Source organism: Melanaphis sacchari, unplaced genomic scaffold, assembly GCF_002803265.2.
Source record: "Melanaphis sacchari strain LSU unplaced genomic scaffold, SCAv2.0 Contig174_pilon_pilon, whole genome shotgun sequence".
Taxonomy (NCBI): domain Eukaryota; kingdom Metazoa; phylum Arthropoda; class Insecta; order Hemiptera; family Aphididae; genus Melanaphis; species Melanaphis sacchari.
This window is the reverse complement of record NW_020270814.1, coordinates 574,024-594,842: the sequence shown is the minus strand read 5'-3', so window position 1 is coordinate 594,842 and position 20,819 is coordinate 574,024. Positions and strand designations below refer to the sequence as shown.

Here is a 20,819-nt window from a genome sequence, read left to right as displayed (position 1 = left end):
AAATCAATCTTAAACGACCATCATTTTACATTTTTAAATTTTAATCTCGTGCTATATTTTATAAATACTTATATGAACATTTATATGGTAATATAAAAAATTAAAGTTAATTTATTACTACAAAAGAGCATTTTTGAGCTTTTTATTAATAAAACATTTTAATTTTTAAATAATTATATTATAAACTCATATATTATTTATTAAAATAAATGTTAACTAAATAAAGGTTCATTTTAATCTTTTTATTATATTTTTTTCATAAAGTTAAACTCAATAAATTCCTATACGGTTAAATTTTAACAAATATGATATGTAGTGTACCATAGTAATTTAATGTAACGATACATATGTCTAAGTGGTTTTTTTCAACATTTTATTTCCTAAATATAATGCCACAAAATCATATATTATTTAAAAATCACTTCACACAGACACAAATCACTTGAGGTCTATCCTAGCTAAGAATAATAAGAATTATTTTTTATTATTATAATTAGCGTCAAGCATCACTATTTAATAATTTAATTTCTGTATTTAAGAAGGTATCCACTAGCTTCGCCACCAGGTTTAATGTTACGCCACTAAATGTAGTCTTCTCAGTTCTGTCCTATATGAAACCGTTTTTCTCATCAAAAAATTATTTTTTGTACATTTAATAAATTGGATAATTTCTAGCAATAATGATTTAAATAATACAGTACAATATTAATATATTACTATTCTATAGAATAAAATATTTATAAATATACATCATGAATGAGTGACCCAACAATGTAGGAATTCTAAGACTTTGAAAGAAAGATAATTTGAATTAGTATTTAAATAAATTAAAAATTTTCACTTTTCATGTCATTTAAAGTTTCATTAAAATATTCTTTATTACACCCATTAAAAAATGGGTGTGGCGTTCTATTAAAGTAGTAAAAATAATTTTTCTTGAAATAAAAATCTAAATTTATTAAACTATTATTATTATTAATTTATTAATATATTCGGATTTCGGACGTATTTATTGAATATAATTTTATCGTATAAACTACATATTATTTTTCGATCTACGAGGAAAACCAAATTACGACCTCAGCAAACATTAAAACGGACAAAAAAACCGTATCTCGTATAATATATTAATATAAGAATATTATTAAAATCAATTATCATTATCATTATTGACACGTGTATCTGTTTAAAACAACGATTTGCAAATGCCACATCGTCTTCACAGTTTTTGATCAGAAACAATAATGAAAACGTCCATTAAATAAATTGTATACTCGCTATAAATTTTTGCTGCCACAGTTTCATCAAACTACTCCGGGCACAGTATAATATTATGTTATATCTTAATGTTAACGCATACCATAGCGCAGTGTGGGCACGGCCGTATGGAATAGCATATTATATATATATATACATATATATGTATATATTATTAGCCTGTTCCAACGCGCACACATGATAAATAAAAATAACCAGCTGTAACAGAGTGATAAAGTTCAATTACGTCCGTGCGTCAGCCGACATAAATTCAAACTATATAGTTAGAGTGCGATAAACATTATATAACGTCGTTCTTAAAAACGTAGAATACTGTTAGTGTGTCTATAGTTTAAAAAATAAATAAATATTGTATATCATTATGTTGTGTTTGCTGTTATAATATTATTATAATGTCCGACCAATATATTATTATTCAGCTATATAATATACTAAGCACAGAGACAACCTAACCTGACCTATACCCGACGAGTAAAGAGAGTTACATACGTGTGCAGACTGCAACTACAGCTTACACTGCGAGTTATAACTATCGAAGTCGGCACACATCAAAAAAAAAAAAAAAAAAATAACGAGAGGTACGTTGAATGTTTATACCCACGGGTTTTGCTCGTATATACAATAATATTAATATCGACAGGGCCTATTGCAAAAGCTTAACGAAAAACGACGTTATGTCACGTGTTCTGCTTCTCCTGCATTAAAACCAATATCCAACCAGAGAAAACATTAATTATATTATAGTCACACCGAATCAGGGGCAGTTCTTGACATGTCCCATTGGGCTTCGAAAATATTTCACTTTTTTTCTTGTCACAGAAAAAATAATTTTATGTGCTTCACAATACATAACTATATTATACAGAATAGTTTTTATTTATATTAAATGTTTTATGTTTTGATTGCTATGATGACCATAGTTACACATGTCTAAGGAAGAGAGGAACTACTAATCCACCCATCCATAATTATCCCGAATATATATATAAATACATAAACTAAAACCTTTCGAGAAGTAATATATTTATCTAAATTAATAATCCTTTACTTATTAATTGTAAAGTCAATAATCGAAATGATGTGCTTAAGTGTTCACTATAAAATATAGAATTAAAATGTATTAACTATTTAATAACTATCTGGTTACATCATTAGAAATTAATTTAAAAGTAACGTTATAAATATTATTTGACATTTATTATTACAAAAATTAAAAAATGTAACTTAAATTTAATTATCGTCGAAATATAATATTTCATTTGTTAAGTATACAATACACTCGTATGGATCATATTTAATGGAAAAAAAACATTTAATGATAAAACATAGATAATAATTTGATTAGATTAAAACTAAATTCTAATAAGTCCGATGAAGTGGTACAAAAACGGAGGAAAAATAAAACGTGATAACAATGATATCGTATTTATAAGTGTCATAAGAACATTGATATACAATAAAACAATATAATCTCTAAGTGAAATTTTAAATTAGCATAATAAATTTATTCTCCTGGTTAAAATCAAAAATCATTTTTTTTCTATTAAAAGTTATATTTTTTTAAGAAAATACACTTTCATATTTTTATTTTCGAACATTAGATACCTAGAAGGTTCAAGATAATATCAGATTATTTTAATGAAGTCTACTTTAAGATTATCATATTTTATATTCTGGGTAGAGCGATGAATATATTGGTTTTATAATATGTATTTTTTATTTTTATCGTGTATATTTGATTTTTTTTCTTTAGAAGCAGTAAAAATGCTTAAATTTTCAATTTTAAAAGTGGTTTCTAATATCAAATGCCAAATTGCATATTTTTTTTTATACCTAATTTTCTTAGTAATCGAAAAAAACTAAATTTTTTACATAACACCAATTTTCGACAAAATCGACTATTATGTTATTTAGTTGTAACTAAAACATGAAAATAACTGTGCATATTTAATAATTGTTGAGCTATTATAGTTACATACTAAAAGCTAATTAAAAAAAAAAAAAAAAAAAAAAAACTGTGCATATATAATCTATGAAATTGAAATTTCATCAAATTTTCATATTAACATTTTCTAGATTAAATATAAGTTTTAAATTCTGAGCGAAATTATGAAAGTAATGATTTTAAAAAATATTTGTTCTTTTTTTTATGTGTACACAATAAAATTGTAACCCATTTGACACCTAATATATAGCAGGTATCAGCTTGTCTACCTTTTTTGATATTTTGATTTCTTAAGCTATAAATAGAAATTTAAAATTTTATATTTTTTATTTAAAAATTGAATATGTTTGTCTACAATGAAAATTCATATTTTGTGAAAAAAAAAATAATGCACGTGAAATATTGTATAATATGTTGGGTATTTAAATGTATCTAAATGTTTTAGTTTTAACCAACATAATCATAATACATCGTGTTCTTGTAATCTCGTTAGGTCTTTAAATTTTAACTTAAATTACGATTTCAGATTTAATTTTACCAAAGACCACGCAATCCTCATGCGTATTAATAGTTTTCCCAGATATTAAATTACATTACATGACATCACAGTAATATTTCAAACGATTCTGTATGTATATTGTGGAAAAATATGTTGTAAAAAATTTCGAAATTTATTGCGAAAAAAACAATATTATATTATTATCACAGTAGATTGAATAACTATAGGTAATTAGAAAGCAAACTTAGGTATTAACTATTGACGTGTGTACAGGTGGACGGATCAGTCATTGCATTAATTTTGCAAAAGTATCTAATATAGGTGCATAATATTATACGTGAGTGCATAATAACTATACGTATATCTATATGAATATTATGAAAACGTAACGAACAAACGCATGTACACAGAATAAATTTAGCGGAATTTTAAGGTGTGAAACGATTTTTCGTGAAACTAAAAATCTCGCTCAAAACAGAGATATTCATTTTTTTTCTTTCGATCAGTGCATATATCTTTTAGGTAATAATATTATGCGCACGAGTAATTGCGCAATTACTTTAAATAATGTTCGCGCACGTATTGTACTTGGGTACACATAAATCCGTATTAAACATATAAATACATTCTTGGTCTGTGGCGTCTGTGCACACTGTGTACAGGCATACATATGTGCCATATGTGAAAATATTTTGGAAAGCAGTGGCGTGGTTAGAGTAACATTTTTATGTTACCATTTCAATTCGCTTTATCACCACTGCCCAACCCCACTGAAAACTGCGTCTGAGTTTTTACATACAAATTTGATGCGCAGATACTAAATCATAGTCGGCGGATAAATGTTTTTCACTTTAAAACTTTTTAACAAGCATTATTTAGGCCTTTATTTAACTCGCCACTGATGTAAGTCGTTATTATTATATTGAAGAAAACGCGATAATATACCTGTATAACGTTATATTATTATACTATTCAAACTTAAAATTAAAGTGAGCGCGGGTAAATATTGCTGGAAAGTATCAGTTTCCCAAAAATGTCTGGAAGTGATAAAAATTATTGTGCAGTAATATTTCTAATTTCTGCAATGGTAATCTAATTTATGAATTATGATGGTTGTTAATAATTTCACCCGGGTTTTATCTCATATTCAAATCGTCCGTATTACATTGTTCCTATAAATACAATTCATGTGATATGCTCAAATAGTTAACTCATACAAATAATTCTCAATAAAATTTAGGATTTTACTTTAACCGATTTCTCAGTAAGTTCAGTTGTACCGTGTTGGCATCTCATTATTCATTTTTTCATCAACGACTTATAAATCCCTGGTACAGCTCAGTCAATTTTATATTATTTTATGATAATATACGTCTAAATATATATATAATATATTCAGTTATTGAATCTCCTCCAGACTCATTAAATAACAATCTATCTCATAAAGCAATTATACAGAGAGTGGTTATTTTAAAGCAGCACTCGTTAATCATTATCTTTAAAATCATTAACGACATTTTTGTTTGATCAAATGCTAAAAATATTTTATTACATAATTTTAATTCTTAATTGTGTAAAATGTTTGAATGAATATCATAATTTTTATCGTCATCGTCTTTAACGGTTTTCACGTTTTTTTTCTATAAGACGACATATTATATTTTAAATCTCATGTCATAAAGCAAATTATATTTCTGAAAATGTTTATGCGTTATAATCAAATATCGAGCAAACAGTTAGATAATTAGTAATAACTTATAACTTATAAACTATAATAGTATTCAAAGATTATAGATGAGCGGAGTAGTTATGAGATATTATATAATATTATCGTTTGAAAAAATGTTTCAAGTTTAAAAATTATGACGATGCAAAATATTTTTTCTATTCGAAAATCGATAAAACTGCGATAAAACAAACTTTCAGAAACGTTTTAGGCAATACTTTTTGAAATATCCAGTCGGTGTTCGTTACTAAGTTAACCGTCCGGTACGAAACCCGTACTATTGCAGGTATGATAACAATACCACACAAGTTCTATTTAATATTATGCACCACCCACCGTGTTCGAAGTGATGCAATCGTCCTGCAAGCGGATCTGGTGGTTCTCCCACCGTCTCAGATACTTGGAGCTGAGTATCTTGCTGATAATCGTGTTGGTGTGATTCAGGTGGCACACGGCCACGTCTACTTCGCGAATCATGCGCAACTGCTTGCGCGCCACCTTGGTCAGGTCGGCGTCCGGTCCCCCGGCGAACGGGTGGTTGGCGCACGGCGTCGGGCTGTCCGCCCCGTCCAGCCCGAAGTCGTACACGGAACCGACCCTCTTCAGCCCCGTGGGCGAGTCCGGCCCGTTGCAGCTGTCGTCCGACGAACACTCGTCCCGGTCCGTGTGGATGTCCGAACTCGGCGCGTCCACGTTGGCCACGGTCGCGATAGTGCGGTCCCCGCGACAGCCGACCACGCCCACGGCGGCAACGGCGTCGTCGGTGACGTACATCACGACGGCCGACGAGGGGATGGCCACCGCGGCCGCGTCCACTTCCCCGTCCGACGTGGCTACGCTTCCGGCGCTGCTCGAGCTGTTTGTGCTGCTCGTGCTGCACTTCCGCGTCGGAGGGTCCGTCCGAAGGTCGTCCACGACCGTAATTTCGCAACTCATAGCGCCGCAGTGCCGTTCACCGTGCACGACGAACGACCGCCACTGACCGCAAAAGCATTTTCTCATTTAATCCCTGAAAATATTACGAAATAAATAGGCTTATGTTGGTGTAGATATATTATATTGTAGACTTAAAAAATCAAAAACTCAAAAACAACGATCGACGATATAATTATCGCGATATTTATTCAAATTTACGTATCAATATTATTAATATTGATACATCATACAGGTTTTTCTTATTTTTCGTCATTTCAATATATTTACGTGGTATTTCGTAAGTATGAAATATTTTATTAGTGTATCACTGTAACACAAAGGTTTAGAAACACAATACTACTGTGATATAGTAAACATATGTAATATTAGTCATAAGTACCTACTCATAACTAAAAACATTAGTAACATAATACACGTGTAATTGGGTATAATTTATCAAAAATAAAAAGCAACATTTTTTTTTATCTGTATCTACCTATTGATGAAATTCAAATTTTAACAAAATTAGATACATAAACAAAAAATACCCCCCCCCCCCCCCCCCAACCGACGATATTTTATAATACTTTAAAAATATTAATCATTGAAGCTTGAAATTATTTTCTATTCTGTGTTATACTATTTTCTATAAGTACCTAATATTATTTGTTTTTTATAATTTAGAATAATTTTAAGCTATTTATATCAAGAACCTCATGAATCCATTAAAAAAAAAAATTAATTTCTTAAAATAATATACATTTATTACTAAATATCCCTTTAACAATAGATGTTGTTGACATGATTTTCGTTTAGAATCTTTATAGTGATTTATTAACTCACATTAAATTATTAAATATTAATTTGACACTTGCGTAATAGTGTAATGTAATAAACTAATAATGAATTACTCAGCGAGTCACACTCGAAATTTATAGCAGAATGAGTTTCTTTGATTTTTTATTATGATATTAAAATAAATTTCATAACTTTATTTTTTATTATGAAAATTGTAAAAATTAAAAATATATTTATACCTATTTATATATTATATATACATATGCTAAGTAGCGAAGAATTTTTCTTAACCAACAATTTGAAATAACATGATAAATTCTTCGTAAAAAGTATAAAAATTATACGAAAATACCCAATGGCACTTCAATACAAATGAATTTTAATCTAACAATATTATGCCTAAAAATAGTTAGTTAAAGTAAATTGTAATTTTATATTTTCTGGGAAACCACGTCAGATGATAGCCATAATAATATTACCTCCTAAGGATACAATATCATATTATATAATACTATTTACATATAAGATATAAAATATTGACATAATATTATTAAATGGTTACCAAATTGTCTTGGATTGCATTTTTGGACAACCATATAATTGTGTAACTTTATAAAATTTGTAATATGACAAAATATCTACATCGAGTTTTATCATTTTAAAATTAATTTCACTATAATAAATAAACTGCAAATTATTATTTGTTCTGAATCCTTCAAAATATAAAAAATAAAGGTTGAATACATACCTTACCATACGCATAATAATATGTCGATAAATATACAAAACATGTGTAAACAACAGGATACGCGCATATAATAATATACTACTATTGCACGTCCGTATAAAACATATAGTACCATAATATAGTATGCTCTACAATTCATTTAACTGACAGACAAATAAAGTATAGCATTTAAATTGATATATAAACGCTTTGATCTCCAATATTAATTATTATACATTATGGCAATGGATTTAATAGTAATTTGAAAACATAGGAGTCAGTAAGAAAAACATTTCAAATCAAAAACCGATTATCATACATAAATACAATTGCAAAATAAAAAATCGTTTAAATATGCGAACATTTTATGTACTAAATTAAAATATGATCATTCGGTAAAATACTATATCATAAATATAACTCGACAGACGAAAACGCGAAATCGGTAAAATAATTTATCGCTATGCAATACAAAAGCATATAATATTCATGAATTAAGTTATAATTTAAAAAAAAAAATCTATCGAACTCTAATGAAAAATATATTTGTTACATTTTCTCAACACGAAAATTCTTATTTCCACTGAAACTGGATTTACCGAAGTATGCTCACCTCATTTATTTTCTTTGGTGATTAATTTATTCAAATTCTGATTAATAGAATTTTTAAGTTTACATAAGTAGATGCTCATTATGTCTTCAATTATTTCGATTTTAATGTTTTCCAATGATACAAAGACTTTTTTTCAATTAAAAATCAACATCTTTTACTATAAATTATTGAACATATAATTTTTTTTTTTTTATATATATTTATAAATCAAAAATTTAAACAAGAGATTTCTGAGTTATTAATATATATTATATACTAAAGAGTAAAGATAATAATCCTTTTAAATAATATAAAAAAAAATATAAAACAAATTTATTTGTGTAATATACATAACATTGGTTCTAATATTTATTATACTAGGTCCACTGGGCATTCTCACAAATAGATTAATATTGATCACTCAAATTTTAAAATCATCTTAAAAACTTTAAATCCTCTTCTGCATCCATTATCATGAACCTTCGTACACAAGGTTAAATAACTTAAAAATGTATCTTTTTAATTTCTTTGTTTAAATAGGTGTACCTGTATCAACATTCTTAAAAATTCATCTGGTTACCTCTCACGAAAAATAGGAGATTCTCATTTTAAAATAATAATTTTACCATCCAAAAAAAAACACTCTTTTAAATAGTATAAAAATCTAAATAACTGAAAATATGTTCCTTGAGTATATTTATGAGTTCAAAAACTCAGGACAATCAAAGAAAAAATGAAAGTACGCATCACGCATGCATGTTTAGTGAATAAATTAATAACTATGTATACCTATTTTCAAACGAAACAAAATTCCATTTAAATACTTATTGTAACACTGATCATGTATGGTGTTATTGGTATAAGAAATTTATTTTTACTGCAAAACTATACCTACTTAAATTATATTATATACCTACATATTTCGTGTTTTTATTTATTTTTTTTTTCATGGAAATTCACAATACCATAGTATATAGTATGCCCAACAATTATTATACCTATAGAGTATTGTACAATCTGGAAGTATGTTTGTGAAAATAAAATAAAAAATGTGTACACCTGAACGCTAGAACGCGTTCACGTGCGAACGTGCGTGTGTAATAGATATACAAATATACCTATACAATAATAATATAATATTACACTTTACCCGTCGATATAATATGATATTGTGGCTATCGGAATTGTGCACGTGTAGCAGAGATAATATAACTGATGTTACGGTGATCGATGCTGGCTGGTGGAAAAAAATAAAATAAAATAATCGAATCGAATCGAACTGTGTCCCCTAATAGCAATACATTTATTATTCATATTATTAAAAGAGACGTATCGTACACTGTATATTATATAGATAACGCGTACCTGTAGGTATATATATAGTTATTCCGTTTCACGGACGTACGTTATATATTATGTGCGTATGGCATATAACATAATATCATGAACATAATATATTTTTCGATAAAAATATTATAATATTATTATAAAACTGTTGTTCGCGACGACGCGTCGAATCGGACTGAGGCTTAAATACACACGTCGACCGCGCGATAATGATAATAATGTAATATTGTAAAATACACTGTATCGTGTTATACCATAACGTCCATAACACAGAAGTACTCTCGGACAGCGGTCAGCCCGTACTATATCGTAGAATATAATATTAGGTACGAATGTATAATACGATTATTATACTGCGCACCGCGGACGCGATTCGCACTGAAATGTAAAACTGCACCGAACGACATACAAATTGATGTTATAATAAACGCGCGTTCGGTCGGTCGCGTCTATTTCGCGTTCGCTGCGGCTGTAGTGTGACGTAAGTATGTAAAAACGCGATAGCTACGTAACACGGCTGTAGGTACATCGTTATAATTTATAATATATTGTTCATCACATAACATTATCGTTATCGGTTGTTCATTAAAATATGTAATACGTATTACGTGTATATATATGTATACATATAGATGCGTATAGATGTTACGCGTATTGCCAGTGCCGTGACTAAACCGATAGCTATATTGAGCAGGCCCGCGCGTGCGAGGTTGAAATTTAAGGGTATTATTCGTTTTTAGCCTTTATTCACTATAACGACTATGATGAAGCCACTCAGAGTTTGTTGAAATTCGTACAAAACATACGTACCTAATACGCGTGTGCACGTGCAGATAAACTACAGAATCTATACTTATATAGTTGTGCGTGTATAATTATTTTGAATAGTCATATTATATTCTACGAGTTCTATTGATTCGTGTAATAAGTATTGTACAAATAATAACTAAAAAAAAAGTTTAAAAAGATGTCGAAAGATCCTGACAAATATTTATTTTTTTTTTTGTTTTTCTTTAAAGGAAAAATACAGGTAATAGACTCAAAAATTAGCCGGTAGACTCTCTATTTTTAAATTTCGTTTTCATAAATTGTATTTATTTTTGCTTTTAAGTCTTATAGAAAAATAGTGTCTGTGACGTTATCGATAAATATGGATGTATGAAGTACTAAAATATCAAATTGTTAATTGTTTACTTAAAATGTATTCAATTAAAAATTAAATTTTAATTTATATTGGAAAATTTAAATTTGATAAAAAAAAATCTTTTTAATAAAATATATTGTGTTTAAAACCAGGAAATAAATCATTTTTAAACTTATTAAGAATTAATAGGATATCGTAAGATAATTTAATTATTAATTAATATTAAATATAGTATCAATAATAAAATGAAATTCTCATAAATAGATTATATGCCTATAAATCTTTCTTCGAGTTTTATTAGTAATAATTAATGGTTAATAACTTAGATACGTGGTATGTGTAATAGGATAAAATATATTGAAATTTTAATAATTATCTTCAGTTGCTGCGTTAATCGACTATCTATTCACAATATCAACATTGTCAAAGACCTTGCCTATTGCAAATAGTTGACATTTCTCTGAAGAAATACATTAAATTATATTTTTTATATTCTACATAAAATTAGCATTGTACGTGAATATTAAATACTTAGTACATCATCTTCTTTCTACATTTATTTTTATTTTTAAATAAGCATTGCTTAACATTCTAAAAATATTTACACGCTATGTCTACAAAACGACTAAAATATCAAGGATTTTAGTTTTTTTCGCGTTCTGTATATTTATTTTCAATTTTTGGACTAATCAACATCAATTTTTAAAATAAATTTTATCATACTTTTTGAGAGCTCCTTAATATAAAAATTTACTCTGCATGCATTGTTATACTGTGCACTGATGATTGTCATTATTATTTTAAATATGTTTGAAACCAATTTTTATTACGGTTTAGATCAAAAGAGTGTATACGTTATTATTATACAAGGTAATAAATATATATATCAATAGCTATAGTAGGGAGAAGTAACTAAAATGACACTGTATTAATAGAACCAAAAGAAGAATTACATACAGGGAAAACTCTCTCATGGGACCTTTGGAGAACAATTAACCGAATTGAAGCGGAATGCGGATGAACAAGAAAGAATTTTTTCCAATGGGGATTGTCGGAGGTGAATGTGAAAGAGTAGAAAACGATAAACCTATATATAAATCCCAAACTCTGAAGGGACGTGTAGCAAAGAGGACGTAGACGAGATTAATGACAACGCTATAAAATTGGCAATTTAAAAGACGGATAAAATATAACTTCAAAAAACACGAAAATATAGAAAAGAACAATTATTATAGTATACATGAGTTGGTCCAAACATAAAAAAATAACAATATATTATACAAAAAGATATTTTTTTGCAATTCAACGAAATTAAAATTCGACCAGTATCTAAAATGGTATGAACCTGTAATAGACAATAGTTATAAGTTATAACTTTAATTATAAATATCATAACATCGAAGAGCGTTTAAAAATTACCTGTAGTTATCTTGTTTATCTCAACAAAAACTTCAATTTTCACGGAAGTAAATATTTCTTAACCCCCTAGTTGAGTGGAGGGGTTCATTTTGATATTATTATAAGTTATAATCCTGTAATACGTCTGGTATATCACTGTCACTACAAGTCTAAATAACAGTTAATTTTAACAGATAACCTAAAACCAATTTTTCTAGTATTATATTTTTAATATTTACGTTTAATACCACATCGACACCCAGTAATAATAGTTATGCGTGACCATCGAGCACCTAAATCGTTAAATCACATGAATGCGTTTAGGGACGTTGGATGTAGGACGTACGCCCCCGCCTGACCAGTGGCGTGTGCCAACTGAACGGCTCTTTCCTCCAAACGAGTAGGCGATGGACCTTATTACATGGGCCCGAAAACATCCCTCCCTTCGATCTCTCTTGATCACTTTATTTCACACTCTTTCTCGCATGTATGCACCAAGAATTGGCCAGCGACATGGTTATAAAATTGGACGATGGCCGTTGGCGAAAAATGATTTACACATAATATTATACATACTACATCGTTCCATAGTTCTCATTCTTCCACCGAAGCCGTGTCCAAACATCTGTTTTGGCGAGCGTCCAATGCCCCTGCTAAGCGTGTTCGAAAAAAATTACGAAAATACATCTAGTGGCGACGACGTTTCTCGCTGTCGTATATATAAATACCATTATTAAATGCCTAATCAGAAAAACTAAGACAATAATATTATTACGATAGTGTAAAGCGTGATATATATATATATAGTATAAGAATATCGTATAATGAATCCTAGAACGCTAAGCATGAGTTTATTACTTAATAATCAACACTTTAAAATAAACCATGTAAAAATACATAAAATAACGGTTTTAATGATTTTTTTTTCAATTATTTAAATAAAAATAAATCGTATTTTGTTACATGCGGTATTTAGGTATACGCAAACTATGTTTAATTAATAATTTGTTGTACACTAAGACCTTCCAAATTCAAATTTTTTAAATTGGTAAATTTTCTAAGACCAAGTAATAATATTCTTAGTTAAAACTGTAAACAAATATACCTAATACCTACTATTTATTTCTAAAAATACGGCTATACACTTTATGAGTTCTATGTTTGATGTGTACAATATTTTACATCAATTTTAATATGTCTACGTCAACTAACACGTAACTAATGGTTCATAAATCAATAAAGTGTGTAGCTACAATATTAACTGAAATATTTATGAATAATTATGTTTTGACTGTTTTGAGAGTTAATTTCCTTTTATATTTTTAAAGTAGTATCATTCCATTATTACTTTAATATTATAAAATGAATTAATAAATTCAATAATTGTATAAAGTTTTAGGCTTTATAGCTATACTTATACAATATACATCATAAATACTTTTCAAGATAAGATATTACCATTAAATTTATTATAAATCAACAAATTGTATAAATATAATTCTAAACTTACACTTGCAATTTCTTAAGATATCTTTATATTATTCTTAAACCTTGTGAAAATTTCAGATCTTAACCTTAATATTATAAGCCAATAAAACATCAATCATTCAAAATTGCATATATATCTAATCCAAAAGTTTAGATTTTACTATATTCCTGAATTTACGTCTCTTGATACAAGCAATCTACTTATGTTATTCATTGCGTAATGAATACCAATTAATGCCCTGGCATGCTACAAATCATCAAGATTCTTGGCTAACATATTGTTGTCTTCACTAATTTTGCAACACAATCTACGACTCCAAAAATAATTTAATTTTTTTGATAACGAAAAATACATAATTTATTGAAATACTCAATAAAAATACCAATATTTATTTTATCAAAAACTATAGATTGCCTTCAATTTCACAGTTTCATTGCAATTCCGAAATAAATTTTCTTATCCGCCAAAGGAAAGAAATGAAGAAATAAAAAATATAACCTCTCTAGAATTCTTTTTCAAAACTCAATTCAAATTAATAATTAAGGTAGCGCGGAACTTTTGAATCATTTTTTTCTACCCTTCTTCTAAAACGTATAAATAATATATAATATTACACAATTCCTGTAAATGCATCACAAAAAAGTTCGTGAACAATTATAGCGTGTTAGTAGTAGGATAGACATAGCAGACAAGACTCAAGTTGATAACTTGTTGATTTTTTTCTCAAACTAATTTTTTTTTTATCCACTTCCATTAGCGTATAAAATGTGTACAATAATAACTAGAAAATTATATATTATCTAATGTAATTTAATGTGATGATCATTATTAAAACCTAAACACACGGATACTATCGAATATTAAATTCTTCTGAAGAACGGTGAAATCTATTGTACTGTTCACTATTAAATGGACGTTTAAAACAATAAAAATATACTGATAATTGATACCGCGTGCACACATTATTTATGATACAGATATAGTATTCGTGTTGAATTTCTGTGTCATTGAATGCCTATCCAGTAGACGTGGCACTAGAAGATTGTACTATGAATTGTGGATTATCAATAATACAATTTCGAACGGTATTAATTATTATACAATAATAACAATCAAAATAATACCAAATCATACACACGTGCTTTATAGTAGCATTTTTTCACTTCGCACAGTCATATTATACCCGTGTAGCATTGTCACGTGTTGAACGATTTTAAACTTAAAACTGATTATATATTAAAAGTACAAGAATATGATTAAGCTGTTTGTGAGCAAAGGATACAAGATCTACCTCAAAATGCTACTTATGATTACACCAAGCACAACAGTTATTAATCATATTCATAAAATTCTGACAAAACGTAACCGGACCAGTCATTAACATGTTATAAATGAACAATCATTAATAAATTTAATGATCAAAGGACGTTTATGTTATTCTAATTTATAAAAGTTCTGTGATCGCGGTGACGGCACTGCTAGAACATAAAATATATATCAAATATGCGCATCCAGCAATTCGTTTATTTTATTTTTAATGATATTTTTTTTATAAAAGTCGAACATATTTTTTTTACTGTGACACTCCTAACTGAGTGCACCTATACAACATACGTATAAAACAAAAACAAATTCACAATACAAACTCTAAAAGTTAATTAGTAATTATTACACACGTCATATAGAAATTTAACACTGCAATAACACTTATGAACAATACGCGAAAGTGATAATGAAACATACCTATAGAAAAACTATAGAGATTGGGCTCAAAAACAAGTACTTCTCGATGTTTCAAATATCAATTGCCGGATTAGTCACTGGAATATCAAATACTGAACATGGATTACTGACTTAATGCTTTTATGATGATATATTTTAATTTTCAGATTGTATCGGTTAAAATATGTCTAAATAATTACTACCTATAATCAACAATGATAATGTTTAACACAAATTGACGTAATTCATTACGAGATTACAAAATGCGTGATATATTTTAGAATTTATACGCAACATATGCGCAATAAATAAAAAAATTGTTTGTAAATATACCTCATAGTTATATATACGCATATAAGATAGATACATAAATACATAAAAGTGTTTAATTTGAACGATATTCATATGCGACCCAACATCGTAAAAAATCGATTAACGCAACGTTTTACGGCGAATTGTAATCATTAACTGTAGGTTACAATACATTTATATTAAGTTATTGTTATACTATCCTACAGAGTTTAAAGGGTAAACTGTATCTGGTTTCCGAAGCCAGAAATTATAACGCATTTCTAACCCATACATATTTAGGTACACTGCAATACTGCACTAGATAACTACCTAATACTAAAAAGATGAACTCTTTGATAGAAAAATACAGTGGCATATTTTGAGTTTTAAAAACTTCACAAGTGTTAAATAAAAAAAAACAACTAAGTATCAAAGAAAATATTAATTTATATAACAAATAAAACAATAAGTAATGAATAAGCGTTTAACTATTAATATACTATAGATAACAAGTCTAATTATTTACAATTATTTTAATTTGCTTTTTCTAAATCAATGTACCTACGATTAAATATTACTAAATATACTAATCACAATTAATATTATAATATTAAATTGAATGTCAATCAGAAAGAAAGTGATTTAGTGATCTAAAATCTAGATTCTGGTATAAAATGTTAATCTAATAAAACCCAATAACAAATTTAGGAAATTTAAAGTATAAAAAAAAATTTATAAAATTGCGATTAAGTTAAAAATAGTAGCGAGCTGCACGTTTTGTAAATGGTAATACCAATTATTGCTGATTACTATATAATTTTATTAATTATTATGTTATTGAACGTAACTACGTAATTTAAAAGTAAAATTTAGATAATTATAAAATTATAATAATTGTTATTAAAATACGTCATGTTAATCTTAGCTTATGGATAAAAAATAAATTAATTAATAAAAATAATTTTTCCTGTATAATATTATATTGTGAAAATTTCGAGATAATTTTTTTTTTTCTTAGAAGTATTTCTTTAATCGAGTATTTATGTAAAAAGTATTAAATATCACATTGAACTTCAATTTATTTACCCAAAGGCCAAGACCCGCGGAAGTGTATGTCATATCTGACTATTTATGATTTATCGGACTCAGTATTTTGACAGCCATTTGCAGGTGATCCCACACATTGGTCATTATAATATGTTCGCCTTGATGTAAATAGCAATAAATTATTGTTTTAATTTAAGACAGCAACTTTACATGACCTAACATGAATCATATTCACGAAAAGGTAATAGATAAGTTAGTAATTAATAGTATAAAAACGCACGTTGTACATATTATGTATTATATGTTTATATCAAACATTTTAATGAAGTTATACTGTAAGTTTTTACCCGTCACAGTATTCAAAGTGCAAAACTGAATATTTACACTAATTAAATCTACACAATAATATATAAATCATATTTGTTTATGCGTGTAAATTAGACTAAAAAATTATTTTAAAATACAGTTAAGAATTATTATTAACCAGCGCCAGTGCGGTATATGCATGTAACTCTTATAAATTTAAAAAAATATTTATGGCTTTAATGTTCACACTAACTCGTATACACGTATGGATATACAGGTAAATATTGTATAGATTCCTATATATAATATATACATTAAATAAATTTATTTTTGTTTACTATCATTTAAGTTGGATGTTTATCGCGTATAATGCGTATAATAATATATAATATGTTTATAATCGATCACTGTCAAAGACTCTTGTCTATCAAATCGTCCATTTTATTTAATTTTTAACGGTATTTTTTTAAAAGTCGAACATTTTTTTTTTTTTAAAGCTACATGTTTGTTTTACCAAACAGAACTAATCCGAATAAAACTTTATCGCATTAATCATTTTAAATGGATAATGTTATTATAATGTCTTGCAGTTATTCATACTCCACCTTATCAGAAATCAAAAATGCGTTGATAACTTAATTGAGCTTTTAACTTTTATTAAAATAGAATTCACTGATATAGTTTCAAAGATTAAAAAAAATTCAACTAGTGTTGCTAAAAAAAAAAAATAAAACTTTAGGCGTATAAATTGAATCAGTGGTAACCATATTATATTTAAGACAATAATATACAGGTTATTCGTACGTCGTATTTACGTTTTATATAACAACATATTATTTAAAAATATATAAGTACATAATATAATTTATATCTTTAACGAATAATCAGCAGTAATTCATAATCTTACTGTTGACATAATAAATAGTATTTGCATTTACTCATTAAATCATATTATTTATAATTCGATAACTTGGTAAAAACATTAAATATGTTATTAAATAAATAATTCATCTAATGGAATATTGATTTACACTAAACCACTAGTCTACAGTCTACGTAACATTATAATAGTATATAGGTACCTACAAATTATATTAAAACATTGTGATTCGTCCAGTTGGTAATTCTGGGCTATTTTCCGCAGTTTTATAAATAATTTATTATTTGGTTTATAATTGATTTTTAGTTTACAACATCTGTTTACCATTTTCAACAAAACAATTTAAATCTATACCGCCAATATATTCTATACAGAGCGTTTAAAATAATGTATAATAATCAATGATCCTACAATTCTGCATAACATAAATATATGTGCGTTAACGCTTATTCGACATACATACAAATGCCGGTAAATAAATATAATTTTAACCAGAACCCATGTATAACGATTTTTGATTAAAGTAAGTGTATCATTGCTGCTCAATAATTATAATAACATCATGTTTATAATTGATTGGTAGTTAGTACTGCTAAATTTCCGATTGCTAATGCTTAAATTTTTCATAATGTTTAACATTATGATTGTATGCCATTATGATCAGTGATCACTTTATAATAGCATTATACTCGTATGAATGATTATTGATTATTCGTATAAGACTCAATTATTAAAGGTTCAATATTTAAGCCCTTATTACCGGCATAACCGTACCACTATATTATATACATGTATCCTACACATTCATCAAACCTTATGAATTTATGGCTTTATACGGGTCTGGCTCACACTTGTGAACGCATCAACAAAGCTCATCGCCATTTTATTCTGTAACTATGCATTATGTACTATAACGTATTATATTTAACTATAGGTACCTACAATTATGTAGGTATAGTTAAAGATTTTATTTACAAATCCTTAATTTTTTTCTTATAAAATTACAAAAATCTAATAAAAAAAATTGTTTTCAAATACTTTCCTTTTTTTTTATTGTAAATTGTTAAACAGCCGATTCTGATTTAAACTTTGAATTGTAATTCAATTGATTAATTTTTTTTTTGTTAACGAATAATTGACAACGTATAATAGGTTTGTGAAATTAAGGGTGTGAGCCGTGAGGGTATTAGTTTAAATATAACATGGAACAAAATACGTAATATTTAGTGGAGTACTAACTAATCAGACAATTTCGATAAATTAAAAAATCATAACCATGTCATTAAAAAAATTGTATAACTAATTTACAGAAAAAAGAAGAGAAGTTCTTTTTTGAATATAAGGGTTTTTATCACCATGGAAAACTTTTTAAATGATGTCATAAGAAATCTATGGATTTTAGTCTTTATAGGTATACCCTAACCTAAGTACTCTAAAACAGAATTTGAATAAATACATAAAGTATAAAACGGGAGTGAGCCTACTTGGTTTAAGTACTCTATGTATAAACTTTATAGTATATATTTATGTATTACATAATATTATAAACACATACAGTTTTTATCACAATAAACTGACACATTTTAATGTAAAATTATTGTCATATTTCTATAATACATCAATACACCATGTACGATACTATGTATAGTGACATAGTGTATTAGTGTATACTATTTATTTATGCTACTTTCTTGTTACTGAAAAACAGAGTATTAATATGACATATGCATATCATTTTAATTTTATCACACACATAGTAATATATAAAATATACTTCGTCGAAACGTTTCGAATAATATGACGCACATGATGTTTTATTTTTGCAGCACAATTTATCACTCGCAAAACACTCTAGATTCGTGTTTCTTTTTTTTTTATTCTTGTAACTGGATAACCCCCTTTGATATCTACGTGAGTAAATGTGTATGTGTGTATTGACGCCACTTTGTTCAAAAATATCGTTGCACAAACGAATATTTTGTGAAATTTAAGAACGACTATCACAGGAAAAAAATAGATGTATAAACACTCTATATAATACTACAAATATAATGTATGATATGTTGACACATATACACATAGTATATACGTTTACGTGGATATGGCTGATACCGTAAATAGTATATGTAGGCGTATAATGAAAATTAACTATAGGTATACAAATATACATTTAAATATACCTATATATATTACGGTTCAAGTGGAGAAATGGTCATTGCAAACACTAACTGGTAGTTGTGTACAATGCTCAAGTTTTTCAATCCATGTGAATAATTATGTATGTAGACTAGACATTATATACAATAGCCAGTACTGACGGTGCCAAGTGAAAAAAAATGTATACTAATTTTTACATGTGTCGCAAAAAAAATCGTAGTGAATATTAAAATATTATACATTTAAATACTTATTTATTTTGTCATGTGTTGCCATTATGACATTTGGAGTTACATAAAACGCCAACAGCTTTAAATTTGCATCTCCCCGTATCCAATAATACATACGCAATATACTTAACACGTTTATGAATTATGAGTAAGTGCGTACGTTCACAAATTCGGTTAAATAATAGTCTTGGTAGACTAAAAAAAATGTATAATCACCATCAGACTATGTCTGCACGTCAATCAAGTCTATTTGGCAACATGAATTCATTTCTAATCATATATAATATATTTAACCAATAACCTCTTTTTAATTGTGCTTCTTGACATG

The 20,819-nt window shown here is 27.5% G+C and overlaps 2 protein-coding genes across 4 annotated transcripts in view; one reads left to right on the top strand and one right to left on the bottom strand.

Moving 5' to 3' along the window:
• LOC112592431 (C-Maf-inducing protein-like) overlaps window positions 1-20,819 on the bottom strand; it is a 32,004-nt gene that overhangs the window by 6,388 nt on the left and 4,797 nt on the right. The window contains exons 1-2 of one of the 3 annotated variants that reach the window (XM_025336480.1): window positions 9,846-9,886; window positions 5,785-6,457 (exon numbers count right to left, since the gene is read on the bottom strand). In XM_025336480.1, coding sequence (XP_025192265.1) covers window positions 5,785-6,450 — 666 coding nt within the window. In that variant the 5' untranslated portion in view covers window positions 6,451-6,457; window positions 9,846-9,886. Of the gene's footprint in view, window positions 1-5,784; window positions 6,458-9,630; window positions 9,733-9,845; window positions 9,887-20,819 lie in introns of those variants that run through there. The other 2 variants (XM_025336479.1, XM_025336478.1) reach the window with 2 other exon arrangements.
• LOC112592432 (UDP-glucuronosyltransferase 2B17-like) overlaps window positions 1,522-20,819 on the top strand; it is a 32,432-nt gene continuing 13,134 nt past the window's right edge. Inside the window, exon 1 of the mRNA XM_025336482.1 lies at window positions 1,522-1,856. The gene's annotated coding sequence lies outside the window, so the exon portion shown is untranslated. The remainder of the gene's footprint in view (window positions 1,857-20,819) is intronic.